The 16073-nt window shown below is 45.0% G+C and overlaps 2 protein-coding genes across 4 annotated transcripts; one reads left to right on the top strand and one right to left on the bottom strand.

Moving 5' to 3' along the window:
* Positions 1-2712: 2712 nt before the first annotated feature.
* Positions 2713-7059, bottom strand: LOC103139187 (glycerol-3-phosphate dehydrogenase 1-like protein). Its single transcript, XM_007553689.2, has 8 exons — positions 6589-7059; positions 6131-6308; positions 4429-4569; positions 4225-4363; positions 4011-4123; positions 3692-3925; positions 3478-3584; positions 2713-3173 (listed from the first exon to the last, which is right to left on the bottom strand). Exons 1-8 carry the CDS (start codon positions 6627-6629, stop codon positions 3077-3079), a joined length of 1050 nt encoding a protein of 349 aa, XP_007553751.1. The 5' UTR covers positions 6630-7059; the 3' UTR covers positions 2713-3076.
* A 471-nt stretch (positions 7060-7530) lies between these two features.
* On the top strand, positions 7531-16073 carry LOC103139185 (oxysterol-binding protein-related protein 11). 3 transcript variants are annotated; one of them, XR_476379.2, is made up of 14 exons: positions 7839-7954; positions 8089-8157; positions 8225-8400; positions 8547-8626; positions 8697-8879; positions 9638-9842; positions 10284-10420; positions 11834-11974; positions 12637-13087; positions 13365-13551; positions 14065-14247; positions 14322-14475; positions 14551-14700; positions 14787-16073. XR_476379.2 is itself a non-coding variant. In XM_007553687.2 (14 exons), the coding sequence occupies exons 1-13, from the start codon at positions 7839-7841 to the stop codon at positions 14614-14616; spliced, it is 2148 nt and encodes a 715-aa protein (XP_007553749.1). In that variant the 3' UTR covers positions 14617-14638; positions 14787-16073. The 3 variants fall into 3 exon arrangements, 2 of the variants coding, with proteins under 2 accessions (XP_016527764.1, XP_007553749.1); XM_007553687.2 differs by having other exon boundaries at positions 14551-14638; XM_016672278.1 differs by lacking the exon at positions 8089-8157 and having other exon boundaries at positions 7531-7954; positions 14551-16073.

Genomic DNA, 16073 nt, shown 5'->3' with positions numbered 1-16073 from the left:
TTCTCATTCTTTTTCGTTCTTGGCAGAGTCTCCTGTTCTTTGTAAATAGACCCTTTTCACAGTGACGTCAGACAATGGCCGCCATAACTCAAAACCGGGTATCTTTACTTCCGGTGTGATTTTGCCTTGGGAACCAAGCTGAAAAATTCCCGCATTCTCATAATCTTAAGGATATAATAAAAGGTAAGTTTAATAATAACAGCATTTAAGTGTTAGATAGCTGTTATTAATCATAGTAAATTCCCCATTCTCTAACTGTGTATAAAATAAACAGCCTCCGATCGGAGAGTAAACCACCTAGCAGCAGCTTTAGCCACATTTAGGAAAAAATATACTCTCTGTCAATGCTGTAACGTTTAGAGCAGGGGTCCCCAAACTACGGCCCGCGGGCCGGATCATTTGGTCCAGCCCCCTGAACAATGCCGGATCCGGCCCGCCTGCTCATACCAGAGAGCATTCAGTGTTTTTTTTCATATATTGTATTTTCCGGTTTATATGTAGATTTTTCTTCAACCACCAGGGGGCTTGAGCAGATGTGAAACTAACTTTCCCTCAATGGAATATATACTAGTCAGTCCCAGTCATCGTTTCACTCACGGCTTTTTCCATTTGCATTCTGGGTAAAAATCTATCTAAAAGCACGAATGTGTCCACCTCCCAGCTATGTGGCCCTCGCAGGAAAAAGTTTGGGGACCCCTGGTTTAGAGGTTCACTTTCTGTGTTTTATAAAACAGTGTTTACGTGTTAGATAACCGTTATTAGTCATTGTCAATTTACCATTCTCCAACTGTATTCAAAGGAACCAGCCTCCGATCATGAGTAAACCAGCTAGCAGCAGCTTTAGCCACAGTTAGGAAACATATACACCACCGCCTGTCAGTGATGTAACGTTTAGAGGTTTATTTTATGTATTAATGGAAAATAAAGGACAGCTTCCAACAACGTTGTTTAGAATAGTATTTTAAATAGTCTGGGGCTTATTATGTATCTCTTCTCATTATGTATCTGCTCATTTCCAAGCTCAAATGAGCAACTTCACGTTCAAACACAAGTCCCCCAAAAAACGCGACCGGTGAATCATTATTTTTTATGAGTTTAGAAAAAACAAGACAAAAGCCACAAATAACAGTTGGGCTTGACGACACTTCTGTTTTTCCAGCAACAAAATGCGCATCTCCATGAACTGTTCATGTTTCTGTCGGTGCTAACTGTCACAGAGTCTCTCACAAAGACGCACAGAAGGAATAAAAATAAATACAAAAGAAAATATTAATGCGCAGTGATTTGGATAAATAACTTTAATCTGATTACTGGATTTGAAATACGAACTCGTTAGATTATTCGTTACCGAAAAAGTGGTCCGATTAGAGGAAGGCATTACAAAGGAGCTGCGGCACCGGACATCTCTGCTTATAACAAACAAACCCCTATTTTATGGGATGAGTGGCAACTCCAGTCTATAATATAAGAATCTGATCAAGATTAGAGCCTAAAACGTTATAGTTCAAAAACAGTAAAAAGTTCTGGTTAAGGAACAGTTATGTCACGTAGTTAGCTAGCTAACAAAATTCACTAATGCTAAGCTAACGGTTACGCAAAACAAAAATACCTACCTTCATAGTCAAACAGGTATTGTTCGGTGAAGAATTTGTAGCCTTTGTCTAATTTAGATTTTGTTGTCAGATAAAATTGGTTTGCAAATCGTGATATACATTTTTCGAATTAGCTGCAACTTCTGACCGGAAGAATAATTTGCAAACGAAGCACAGCTGCGCTTTCTGCTTCGCGAGGACATTTTTTTACTTAGATTTGGTTAAGTAAGGAGACCAGTGCCATCTAGTGTTTGTAAATGCACATTGCAGGCTGCTGGCTTCCTAAAGGTGACTGTTAGCCTGAAATAACCGGAAGTAACTAAGTCTGACATTCGCCAAAGGCCAACGACTGTCAAATAAAGACCAATAGAGCTGACAAAGCCTTCAAAGAAAATGTACTTTTATTACATCTCTATTCTCTTTAGACCTGATTTGCTGTCAGTTGTAATAATTAGTCGAAGCTAATTCAAATGCTAAGGTGCTAATGTACATTTGATTTCATAATTTCATTTGACCTAATTAATTATGCTTATGACTACATTTGCTAATGAAGGAAGTTGCTATGGTGTTTAGCTCTGAATTGTTTGAATGAAAAATATATTTTTCACTCAAAGTATATTTGTATTTTTGATATTAGCACTAAAATGCTACATGTTAGCTTTTAGGTAAACACTTTGTTAGCTCTTTGTCAACCCTCAAAGCTGGAGGCTTTATTTGTATTTCCTGTTAAAAATAATATACCAACACAAGTGATTGTTAAAAATCAGATTCCAAAATAGAAAATCACATAAGGTCAAAGCACATAGAAAGAAAATGTGATGGGGAATCCCAAAGGTTTTTCTGGTCTGAATGATGGGACAAGGAAGCAGTTTGTTGCTTAAATGGCTTTTTATAGAGTTACAGCAGTTTCCATGGGTATCACTTTCTGCCCGCTTTGGAATCTAACAAACAAATCCAAAAATCCACATATAAAAATCAAATGATTGGTCCATCATGGATTTGCCAGTACAGCGTGATAACAGATTTTTAACATGTATAATGTAGATTTAAATAGTGTGATTTTCCTGCCATAATGCTTCAAAGCTGATATGTTTTCCACACAATGAAAACAAAGACTTCACAGCTTCTCGGAAACCAATTTTAATAAGTCAAACACTTCACATGAAAATAAAAAATAACACCCGTTATTGGTTTTCTGAGATCAGGGATGTACATGGTGTAGTGATATATAAAAGTAAAAAAGTGAAGACACTTCTGGCACTCTGACTTATAAATGGTGAAGAAAAAAGAGTTTGTATTAATGATTGTCCCCACAAAGTGTAACAGTAAAAATAACAATTAGAAAATTAAAAAAACAAAAACACACACTGCAAGCCAAAGGTTGCACTCTTCACATGCCAGGTTGTCTACTATATTGTGCGCTTGTCTTGTGGATCTCTGCCACCCTCTAGTGGTGGGAGGTTGAGGTTGCAGCCAGTTGGAGGCTACATGTGCTCCGGGTGGTTCTGCAGACAGGTGATGAACTCCTTCACCTCCTTCCCTTCATAGCAAATCTGGTAGACGGCAACGAACAAAGGAAACCTGTTGGACACAAACATTTTACAGCATTAGTGATAGAAAACACAAAGCGTGCATTATGAACACACACGGGGGAAACAAAATAAGCTTAACAGGTTTTAACATAATGTAACTAACAGCTTCTACTGTGTCATCCCACAAGGTTTAGAAGAGTCTTTCTGGAAATTTTGGACCATTTTTACAGAAATCCATTCATGAGGTCAGACAGTGATGTTGGACAAGAAGACCAAACAGTGGGAATACAATTTTAATACTACATACGTATAAACCTAGGTACTAGAGCTGCTGTATGTGGTGGGGAACTTACTTCTTGACTATGCCTCGCTTTTGGAGGATCTTGTAGACCTCGGCTGAGGTCTGTGGACCCTGCAGCTTCTGTCCGTTCAGCATCTCGGCCTCCAGCTCAGCGATGGACTGCACAGGGAAACACAACGCTCCATGATTCCTGGCAGCTAGCTCATTTCAATTCCATTAAGTGAGGAAGGGGAAATGTTGCGATGAACTTCCTGTGTCTGACTGACTTTGGAGGTTTTGACGAAGGCCTCAGCGACACGGCGGTTCCGTCCGCCGTAGCAGGTGGTGATGAGGTCGGCCACGCCGCAGCTCTCCAGGAAGGTGCCAGAGCTCACGTTGCCCTTGCAGAACATCTTGGCGAACGCCACCATCTCCATCAGGCCCAGCCGGATCACCGCCGCCTTGGTGTTGTCACCGAACCCGAGTCCGTCGCAGAAGCCGGCGCCCACTGCCACGATGTTCTAGGATGGGGATAGAGAGGGTCAGAGAACAGCTGGTCAAGTGGAAATGGGTGGAAGTTTGCTATGCGCTGACGCGTGTGTGTACCTTTAAGGCGCCACACAGCTCCACCGTGTCGCTCTCTGGAACCACGGTGATGCGGAAGTTGGGCGTCTGCAGCAGCTCCTTGAGCAGCTGGCCCTGCGCCTCATTCTTCGCCCCTTCATGGAAGCAGAAACATGAGTCAGACTCTGAAACTGGAAGTCACGCTGTGGGCTGCTAACATCAGCACTTTTCCCATTTAACCAGAACGAGAGCAGACCGATGGTGGTTTCGCAGAACTTTTCGTCAGCCACCTCGTTGGCGATGTTGGCCCCCATCAGCACGCTGACGTCAATCTGCAGCTTCTCCCTGATGATGTCGGAGATGAGCTTCAGGCCATCTGGACCCTCATCGATTCCCTGCAGAGCAGCACAGCGTTCAGCAGCAGAACCCTCTGCAGCCAGCTCCTCCAACACAACCCCACCTTGATGAGGGAAATCCCGATGGCTCCCTCCGTCACGTGAGGCTTCATCTCGTCACAGAGTTTACTGATGAACTGATGAGGAATGACGAAGACCAGGATACTGGCTCCCTTCATCGCTTCAGTGATGTTAGGAACAGCCACCTGTAAAAACGGCAACCTCTGTCACTAAAGACGACACCACCCAGACTGACGTCTCAAACGTGTTGACCAGGCTACGGCCATACCCAAAACTCACGACATGAGACACAATACTGCTTTCATAAGAATGAGACGGGATTTTATTACTTTCAAAAAAACTTCAAAGGTCAAATTTATGCTTCATTCTGCATTTTTACAGATTTCACAACAAATGCAACAGACTGACTTTTCATTTTCATCTCTTCAGAACTTGGGACGACTCTCTGTCTACACATCGTTTGGCCTTGGGTTCACGTTGAGGTCTCTCTTCCAGAAATGGTCAAAATTAGACTTACAGGGACATCCTGTATGTTTTCACCCACAAATAGCTATAATCCATTAATAGTTGAGGCTCTCTCTAAAACCACCTACTTTAACAGTTCAAATGCCAAATATACCTAAATATGCATAGCTCTACAACAGAAGCTAACATCTACAGTCTTCCTTGTCTCTGCTCTTGGTGGTTGAGCCAATTAGAGCTGAAACAATCAATCGTGATAAATCAATTATTGAAATGACTAACAACTAATGTAGTAATAGATTAATGGTAAACTGGAGCATCCAGATTCTAAACAAAGACAATTTGCTGAAAGAACAGCACAAGCAGCGCAGCAATGAAGCCATAACTATATCTTTGATCAAGCAGTCATTTCAGAAATGCTCTTATTGAAATTTAGGCAAAAATTTTTATTTTCTCATTTGACAAATAAACAACTTGTTTATGTGCATCTTTCTATGTATTTCTAATGTTGTATAAAAAAGGTTCAATGAAAAATCTGCACAATGCAGTGTTTTGTTTTGTTTTTAAAAATCTGATTTCCCAATTAATCATCAGACTAAGCAATTAGTAAAATAATCATTAGCTGCAGCTTTACAGCCAATCAGTGCCAAGGAAAATTAATGGCATTCCCGGATTGGCTGCTGTGCAAAATGCCAACATGTCTAGTAGAATCACTCTTAGGTATCTCAGCTTCCCAAGCTGCATTTTGTCTGGAATATTATAGATACGAAAAACAAAGTCCACGAATTGGCAAATTTTGTATGAATAATTTAAAGTTATGTACCCGCAGAATAATCTGCAAAAACTGAGCTGTGACTAGTTGGGGCTACACTGTACCTGGTTACAAGTACAGTACAAAAGCATACTGATTAATTGTTAATTATTAGCAACTTGCACCTTCACTGAGTTGCAGCCAAGACAAACGGTCAGACCCAGTGGACCGGAAACATTCAGGTTGGACACCTGTCCTGTTACTAGGTAGACATGGGTTGGAAGTTGAATAATGGAGAAATGAATGATTTTTTAACATAATTATATCTATGGATGGTGAAACAGTCCCAGAGCATGGTGGTGCTACTACCAAAAGGCTTGAAGGTCACACTTTGATCTTTCCCAGAGAGTACTGCTCCGCTCCCCAGAACCAGGTCAGGATTAATGAAGACAGATAAACTCTTTCCAGGGACATTCCTGCTCCTGCAGGGACAGGACTGTGGAGGATAAATTCTCGGAAAGACCAACACCCACCACATTCTTGGGCAGCTTGTGTCCCGGCAGGTATTTGACGTTTTCATGCTCGGTGTTGATGATCTCGGTGAGCTTCCTGCCGTCGATCATCTCCTCGTAGACCCACATGTTAACCAAGGGGTTGAAGCGGTTGGACGCCTTCACATTGTGGCCGATGATCTTGGCGATAGAGGATCCCCTGGAGGAAGAGCCACAAGTTCAGGATGGAGGACTCCAGCCAATCACAGGGCATTATTTAACAAACGGTGACAAGTTTTGGTAAAGCTTTGATGCTAATGGTTTATTTGCACATTTAAAAGAAGAGAAAAGGACATTTAAATCCCTGGAGTGACACAGAGTAGAGATAATCAGATTATATTAACCCAGCAGGTTTGAATCTGCCTAATTCAAATTTAGTTAAACGCTGACCGCAACATAAAGCAGCCATAGCAAAAAACATGAATATAGAGTAAAGTCACCAGTTTCCAGATCCAACGATGCAGACTTTCTGAGCAGGCATGTTGAAACTGGATAAACGCTTTGCCAGACTGAAGTATGTGTTGTTCTCCACTCGCCAGTAGAACTTCCTTATCCGCCCTGCTGTTGCTAAAAGACACCCGCTCCACCCTGAGCTCGCCACGGTTCCGCCTCCCGATTCCTCCCGTGGAATTTCAGCAACCTGAAGTGTTGCGTGGAGCACAAACCTGCTAATCTCAATGGATTTCCACACACTTCCTCATTTCAGCTCCACATAAAAGGATTAAATGACTCTTAACGACGATAATAATGCAGCCGAATACGGGGTTGGGTGCGTAAAAAATAAAGTTCACCAGCATATAAACTGCACTGATGTTTTAGAGGGCGCCGATTGATAAATAACCACTAAATAATTAGGACACCGCTAATCATAACGTCTACTATGGAGCAGAACTCTGAATGGTTAGTCTTCCGGTTTGAGACTTTCAAAATAATGGCGTAAACGGTTTTAAGACTGCGAGAATCAAATTAAATTCAAAAGTAAAAATTCTAATATGAAGAAAAAATAGATATTGCGTTATTTATAGAAAAATATTTAAACTACTTAATCTTAGCAATATACTGTAAATATATTTACAATGGAAATAAGTTACATTAATGAGGTGATAAATAAGTTCAGTTAGCAAATCGTATGACAACAGGGGTTAGAATTGAAATTTGATCAGCGTAACATCTGTTTTACAAACGATGTATTTGTAGAAACATGGCCGAGTGATCGTTTTTAGGGGCAAATTGAAGTACTCTGAATGTACTTCATACGATCTGTACATTGGAAAACTTTTGCGTTTTTACAAAAATTAATTTTTATTTTTTATCATTAGCAGCGGGCTTTGGTTTTTCGTTTTTTAATTGTTTTTATTTCTTTAAATCCAAACCGGAAATGCGCTGCCGTCAAACAGTCACGTGACAATTGCGTTCCTGCCGAGGCAGTAAATAGCATCAGCTAGCGGAGGCTGTTAACCCAGCTACACCGTTTCATGATGTTTCCCCAACCGTAGTCCGCTCACTGTCTGAAGGAGAGCTCCAAACCGGTTTTCCCAGAGGTGGGTGACGACTTTTCCTGGAGTGGGGCGAAATTAGAACCCAGAAGCTCGAGCTGGGTGATCAAATCTCAGCTTAGCATCAGAAGTTTTAGCCTCCGCCGCCGCAGGAGGAGCAGGGCTGACGGAGGCAAGGGCTCTGCCTTGTGACCATGCAGGGGGAAACTGCGGCGGTTCGGGTCGCGGAGAACGAGGGGAAAGTGGATACATTTCCCCCGAACAGAACCCCCAGTTCGGGGAGAGCGGGCGGGAAGAGCTGGCAGTACAGGTGGGTGTTTTTACTCTGTTTACCTGCCAACCTGACTCACCTGAGTGAAGGGGCGGCTTTTGCCCTGCGCGCTGACTGTCAGGAGCCGCTGATCATCAGTCTGTGTTGACCCAAACATTTCTGTCTGTCCGAAGCGATCACATGGAGAACATTGACGGCTACCTGATGAAGTACACCAACCTGGTGACAGGCTGGCAGTACAGGTGAGTTGTGACCTGGCGCTGGCGCTTTAAGCCGGGTGCTCTGGTCACTGACAGGCTGCTCCTCCAGGTTCTTCGTCCTGAACAACGAGGCGGGTCTGTTGGAGTACTTTGTGAACGAGCAGTCCCGCTCCCAGAAGCCCCGGGGCAGCCTGCCGCTGGCTGGGGCCGTCATCTCTCCCAGCGACGAGGACTCCCACACCTTCACCGTAAACGCTATCAGTGGAGAGCAGTACAAGCTGCGAGGTGAGCCCACCACCACCATCATCATCATCACCATCATCATCCAGCTGCTGGTATTGATCTGCAGCAGGTCCATTATGTGCAGCCGGTGAGGCACAGGATCGATGATTCTCTCTCCTCTGTGTGTGTGTGTGTGTGTGTGTGTGTAGCCAGTGACGCCAAAGAGAGGCAGCACTGGGTGAGCCGGCTGCAGATCTGCACTCAGCACCACACCGAGGCCCTGGGCAAGGTAGGAGAGTTCTGGTTCTGACCCAGACCGGCTCTGGACCATTTCCTCATGTGTGTGTCTTGTCTCCCAGAGCAACCCCGCCCCCAGCCGCAGGTACTCTGTGGCGTCCCAGAGCAGTGCCAGCTCGCCGTTGTCTATGCGGCGGCCCAGTCAGAGTGCCTCGGCCTTGTTCGGCTGGACGCAAAACCACAAGGGCTCCGTCTACTCGAGCAGGAAGTCCCTGATGCCCGACCACCTGCTGGACGCCAGGGAGGTATGACACACACCCCAACATGGCCGACACCTGTCTGTCTGTAACTGGTTTGGTCTCTGAATCGTGTTGAATCAGCAGACAGACTGGATCAGTCTGTTTTTTGTTTTGTTTTGTTTTTTGAAGAAATGTGATGTTATTCCCTTTAGATCCAAAACTTAAAAGGATTTTTCACATTTGCTGTATTATAAGAAAAATAAAGGCATCAAGTCTTCAAATCCACTTTGTATATGGCAAGTTTTTAGAATATTCAAACGTATCCTGTTATGAAAACAGGAATCGGGTCACTTTCTTTCTTAACACTTCCCATATTTACTGAAGTTTAATAAATTAAATCAGAGTTTATTTGGCTGCTGCAAAGTTGACGATTCTAGATAGACGTCATTCTACTAACAGTCTGGTTGTAAAAATACAAATACTTTATGTTGTACGTAACATTTTCCATTGTAAGAAATTGTTACTATTCTTGAACTGCAGTTGGGGACCACAAAAAAATTAGTGCAAGGGCCACAAATGGCACTTTGGTGCAGCCCAGGGGTCCCCCTGCTGTAGACGGGAGGGCAAAGTGTGATTTCCTGCTGATGTGTAATTAGCTGTATTGTCTGTCTTAAATCATGTAATATTCAGTAGTGGGGTGAGTGAGTGGTGGTGCACTGTGTCTCCAGCAGGGGGAGCTGCTGCCATCCTGGCAGGCTACAGCAGCAGAATCAGAGCTGATGTTGGCTCATCTCTGACCCAGATGTGGTTCTGTTTGTGACCAGATGATGAGCCAGGCCCAGGGCCAGCACCGGGACCTGATCCAGAGCATCGAGGGGTTGCCGGTGGCCCCGGGCCCCGGCCTGTCCCCCTTGGACCAGGACCTGCTGATGCTGAAGGCCACCTCTATGGCCACCATGAGCTGCCTGAGCGAGTGTCTGCACATCCTGCAGCTGCAGCAGGTGGCGCGGCAGCGGGCCGCCCTGGGAGGTGAGTGACTGGAATTATGCTGCATTATTGATGGGAACCGGAGCAGCTGGCCGTCTGGACAGGTAATTAGATCTGCACCTGTTAAATATTCACCTGGGCAGGTGGAGTGGGTAGGAGCGGCGTCCTGAGGCTGCAGCGGCCCACTCAGCAGCGCTCTGACCCGCTCGCCACCGCGCTGCCTTGGCTAAATGTGTCCCAGTTTCACAGCAGATCTCCTTACCTGGCCAGCAGGCGTCCAATTAGAGCAGCAGGAGGCTTCCTGTGGGTGGGGCAAAGCTGTGGTGATAGCCGCGGTCTGAGGCTGTGCCAGGTTACTCCCAGTGGGTCAGAGTAGCAGGTGGAGCTGCTGGGGGGGTGTGAGGCGGGGAGGGGGTGCCACCATGAGCTCGGCTGCTGACACCTGTGCGGGGCCTGCTGCGGGGCCCTCGCCTGCCTCCACAGGGCCCACCATCGAGTGGCTGGAGCGCAAAGGGGACGACGACGTCCTGAAGAACGGGAGCAGTCCGCTGGGCGACCACACCCCACTGGACGGGGGCCGCCTGCCGCTCAGCGCCCCCGACACCTGCAGCTGCTCTGGGGTAAGAATGCCGTTACCATGGAGACGGGCTTCCTTCACTGTATGTTTCATTGTTTAATGTCACTTTATTAACTTCGAACATGATCCGTTTTTATCAATAAAATGCTCTTCCTGGGCCGTAACTGTTCTGTTTCTCATGAATGCCATCATTAGTTTCAGTCACATATTTATGAAGTTTAGCCATTAAAATACCTGTAAATAAAACAGGAACATTTCTATGTTTAGTGGAAAAAGTCACTGAATTCTGTCATCCTTATGTTGAAATTCATAGATTTCAGTTCATAATTCATCTTCAGTGAGGAGACATTAAAACCAGACTTTTTCAAGGATTTTCACACAAATTAATTATAAAATAAATCAAATTGTAAATAGCAATGTTTATGCATTTCAAACAAAAGAAAATAAATCAAAAGCAAGTGAAAGAGCAAATTAAAAAGGATATTTCTGATTTTTATGTTTCATTTTATTGACTTCAATTTTTTTGTATTGCATCTAGTTGAAACTAACTTGGTGAAAAAGAACAGGAAGGAGTGTAAAGTTCTAATTCATCACTGTATTGTTTCTGGATACAGAAAGTAGTCTTCATATGTTGGAAAATTTTAAAAATGCATTTTGGTTTAATTTCAAACAAGAAAAGTCATGAATTAAAAATATAAAATGTCAAGGAAGCTAAGAGGTTCCTATAAGACTTGAGTTATTTCCTGCATAGCTTGGGTTGAGTTGATGCTAACAGTGTAGCATACGGCCAACCTGGAGTGGACCAATCAGAGTTCAGAAGCTAGATTTAATAAGCTGCCAGATGATTTCCTTTAAATCTACCAGTTTAAACCCGAACAACGTCTAAAACTTTATAAGTTTAATAATAATAAGGGTTAAAACTTGTGAGTTTTATCTACTTTGGGAACTACTTGAAGTTTAATAACATTCATAAATAAAAAATACAAATAAGCAATTAATATTTCTAGGATACTTTTGTGTGTGGAAGGGACACAGGTGGGGATTCATAGATATTAATGTTTTTATGACAGATAACTGATATTGGAGCGATGGCGATTAAAAACTGACTGAGAGCAGATGGTGCTTTTTATTTAGCAACCTCAGACATAAATAATAAAAAGTTTGTTGAAAGTAAACTGTTTTTTATGGTGTTAAGTAATGACTAAATATTAACTGCACATTGACTAAAGTTAAGAACAAGCACGATGAAGAGCTTAATTTTATTCTGTGTCAAAATCTCATTAAATTATCTAATTTATTATTTTAAATAGCAGCTTATTGTATTTTGAGTAAAAAGCAGCCATTTTTGGTGCTCTGGATGGAGAACGGATCAGAACCAGCAGTGTTATTGTAATATCTACTGTAAGGAGCTGTCTGACCCGAGGCACTGGGCTTTGCCCTGGGCTCTGTCTGGCAGGAGCAGGAGGAGGTGGACCCGGAGGACGAGGTGGAGGACTCGTTCATGGACACGGAGGAAGACCTGGGGGCCGTGGAGGAGGAACGCAGCGTCATCCTGCACCTGCTGTCACAGCTCAAGCTGGGCATGGACCTGACCCGGGTACGGCCCCGTCCACCAATCACAGAGCAGGATCAGGATCAGCCTGACATCAGAAGGGGAAGCTGTTAGTTCTAAAAAATTTTTGCTAATAAAGCATCAATCTTCAAAATGTCCAGGTTTAACACCTGGATGTCTTCTCTCTACAGTTTCTGGTTAAAACTGAATTGCACTGCCCCCTTCAGGAGACCAGGCACACAGCAGTTCTCATGCTCATGTGGTGTTTAATCAGTTTTACGAAATGATCTAAAATCAGGGTCAGATTGTAACTCTAGTTACAATCAAATCAAATCCTGTTGCTTCTGTTCCAGATGCTCCAATCAGGATTTTCCTGGTGCAGTTTTAACAATAAAATATATTTTTATTAGTATAATTAGGATTGATGCGGTTAACTGTCCTACTAGCAGGTAGTCGATACATTTACAGACTGAATGTAGTGGATCTTTCTAGAGTCATTCATTTAATCATTGTTTCCTTAGCTACTCTTAAAGATTTTAAAGATAAAAACTCATATTTAAAGTGATTTAAATGAGCCAAGCACTACTTAGAAGACAGGTAAACTGATCTCCATAGCAACCAGAAGCTGGCAGCTAAGTGTTAAATATGTGTTGTGGTGAGTTGAGGTTTTCGGTTCGGAGGGTGTGACCTGTAAACCCGTCCCTCAGGTGGTCCTGCCCACCTTCATCCTGGAGAAGCGCTCCCTGCTGGAGATGTACGCAGACTTCATGTCGCACCCGGAGCTCTTCGTCACCATCACCGACGGCAACAGCCCCGAGGACCGCATGATCCGCTTCGTGGAGTACTACCTCACGTCGTTCCACGAGGGCCGCAAGGGCGCCATCGCCAAGAAACCCTACAACCCAATCATCGGAGAGACCTTCCACTGCTCCTGGAGGGTCCCTCGGGGGCCCGAGGCCCTCCAGGGGGAGGCCGAGTCCCCCGTCGAGGCCCCGGAGCCCTACCAGGTCCGCTTTGTGGCGGAGCAGGTGTCCCATCATCCCCCGGTGTCTGGCTTCTACGCAGAGTGTCCGGAGAGGCAAATGTGTGTGAACACACACGTGTGGACCAAGAGCAAGTTCATGGGGATGTCCATCGGCGTGTCCATGATCGGAGAAGGTCAGTGAACTCACCAGCCTGTGGCGTAGGCGTTAACTTAGTTTCGATCAGCACTGCGCTCTCAGTTCCTGAAGGCATCAGGCTGTAGGATATGCTGCTTCTTCTGTACTTAATGCAGACTGGAAAGAACAGATAGCAGCTGATGTATATTTAACGGCGGCTGTGAGTAATTAATGAGGCTTATCAGAGCCGGTGGGATTGGATGTTCAGCGTCTGGTTTCACGGCCGCCTCTCGAGGATTTACCCGTTCTGATTGATTCACGACGTCTCTGTCCAGGTTGCCTGCATCTGCTGGAGCATGACGAGGAGTACACCTTCACGCTGCCCTGCGCCTACGCCCGCTCCATCCTCACCGTGCCCTGGGTGGAGCTGGGCGGAAAGGTCAACATCGCCTGCAACAAGTCCGGATACTCGGCTGTCATCACCTTCCAGACCAAGCCCTTCTACGGCGGAAAGTTACACAAGTACGTAACGCTGGGTGCCATGGAAACCACCAGCTAATCCTCCCTTGAGCTGCAGCTCCATTAAATGATATGGTTAAAATGGAGATACTGGCGTCACACAACACCATCCATTGATTGGAGGATAGAAAAACGACTGGTGCGTCCCGTCTGTCCTGTTGGCATGACGCAGCGCCAGGTGTTTGGGTTTAACCTGCCCAGGGAGAATCCACCCTAAGTGTTTACTAGCCTTTGTAAATGTGTATTATTTACACATTTACAATGTTAATAACGGATTTATTATCCGCTAATACACCAATAGCAGGGCTAATGTTTCATTTAGGGGAAGCCAAGTGTGCTAAACATTTTCAGATAGATTCTAAAACGCTAATTTACACAATATGGACATTATTGAAGTTTGGCCATCAGCTTCCATTAAATACTGTATTGGTATAAAGCTTTAGTGTTAGCATAGCTAAATATGGCGTTGGTAGAGCACTTTAGCGTTGGCTCCTGCTAAACGTTGTTGTTATTCAGGGTAACGGCAGAGGTGAAGCACAACCCCACCAACGCGGTGGTGTGTCGGGTTCAGGGCGAGTGGAACGGCGTGCTGGAGTTCAGCTACACCAGCGGAGAGACCAAGGTCGTGGACGTCACCAAGCTGCCCGTCACTAGGAAGCGAGTCCGGCCCATAGAGAAGCAAGCGCCTACAGAGTCCAGGTGGGCTGGGTTTCTGGCGGGAAGCGTCCATGTTGTTGATATCCGTTGTCCAACGTGGTGAACTGGTGTTGCAGGCGGCTGTGGCAGCATGTGACGGAGGCGCTGCGGCAGAAGGACATTGATAAAGCCACCGAACACAAGAGGGTCCTGGAGGAGCGGCAGCGGGCCGAGGAGCGCCAGCGGGCCGAGACTGAGACGCCGTGGAGGACCAGATACTTTGACCGGGAGGTGAGCGTCCATCACAGCCGGCCCTTCTTGTCGCCTAGCAGCAGGAACCAAACTACTTCCTGTTTCTCTCTGCAGGGTGAAGGCTGGGCCTACAGCAAGCCTCTCTGGAAGAACTCAAAGTCCTACGTTTCCTGTCTTTAAGTCCAGCTTTAGGTGGCTGAATGTGAGTGAGTTGCACACAGTTGGGATGAAGGCGGGGCACTCTGGCAGCTGGCGGCCAATCAGGTGACGCTCGGAGTCTCAGAGGATGAGCTGCCGCCCCGCTGCTGCTCCGCTGCTCGTTTTTTATATCTCGACGTATTCTTGTACAGGTACTAACAGCCTTAAGACGGTTCGGAGGGTTGGGATCTGCTTGGTTTGCTTCTTTTCTCTACCTTCAGCTTCACTTTGGTTAAGAGGAGCGTTTGTTTGAGGAGAGAGAGAGGGGCGAGCGACGTGCTGCGTCTGTTCCAGACCAGCAGCTCAACCAATCAGGACGAACTTCACAGGAAAACCAGGAAAACTGCTCAAAAATCCCACTGCAGAACGGTTCATATGTCTAAACTGGTTCAAGAAATCAAAGAAATGTATCCCCAAAGTCTTGTTAGCAGATGTTATTCATCTATATGTATATACATATATGCTGGAATGACAAGTTTTGGCCTTCTTCACTCCGTTTCCCATATTCATTAGTTTATTTTTTGTCTACAAGTGTCTGATGTTTTTTCCAAAAAAAATGTAGAATTTTGTTTTTCTGTTGTTTAACTACATTTTAATAAATTAATCCAGCATCTTCAGGTTTCATTTAATCCATCTAAACATGTAAAAAGTCACTTTACTCAAACTGCCTGGATATCACAAGTTTTAAATCATTTATTACGTTTAGTGCTAATGACACTTTATTAGCATTATAAACATGTAATAAATGGTTATTAAGGGGTTAACATTGCTTTAGGCATGCTAATTTTTCAATTTTTATGAACCATTCCATGTTTTATTAACAGCTAATAAAAGCTTAACAGTTTATCCTGTAACTGTGGGGCCCCACAGTTACAGGATGTGGTTCCTGTAGCTGCCCGTCACCAGGAAGCGGTCTTGCTGGGCGTCGGCCCCCCAGCTCCAGGTGGCTCTAGCTCCGGCCCTGCCCAGCCAGTAGAGCAGCTGGTCCGGGTTCTCCTGCATGGCTCTCCTCTCAGTTTTAAAATGGTTCTGTTTGTTCCCTCCTCCTTGTGGAGCTGGAATGGTTCTGGTTCTGTGTGAAGAACCCGTCCCAGTGACACCGGTCCGGTTCCAGGCGGGTTCAGTCCACTCGGCCATCGATAAGCTACCGCCCCCCCATCCCCTCCTGCAGTCCTGGTGCCTTAGCGACTCCTCCCTCCTCCAGGGAGAGCCGGTTGTTTCCCACCAGTGGTTAACCTGAATGATGCACTGATGTCTGCTCTGTTCTCATGTTTTGATTTTCTATTTTTCTTTAAAGAGTCAGAGCTTGGGAGTGAAAGGAGTCACTTTTTAATTCTGGGTTTGGACTTCCTGTCGTCTGTCTTGCTGATTTGTGAAATGCACCGATGTCGTAGCGGAACGGACGTGTGCTAATAATCCAATAAAACTCTAAACTCTGA

Source organism: Poecilia formosa, unplaced genomic scaffold, assembly GCF_000485575.1.
Source record: "Poecilia formosa unplaced genomic scaffold, Poecilia_formosa-5.1.2 Scaffold58, whole genome shotgun sequence".
NCBI classification, from domain to species: Eukaryota; Metazoa; Chordata; class Actinopteri; order Cyprinodontiformes; family Poeciliidae; genus Poecilia; species Poecilia formosa.
This window is presented reverse-complemented; position numbering and strand designations above follow the sequence as displayed.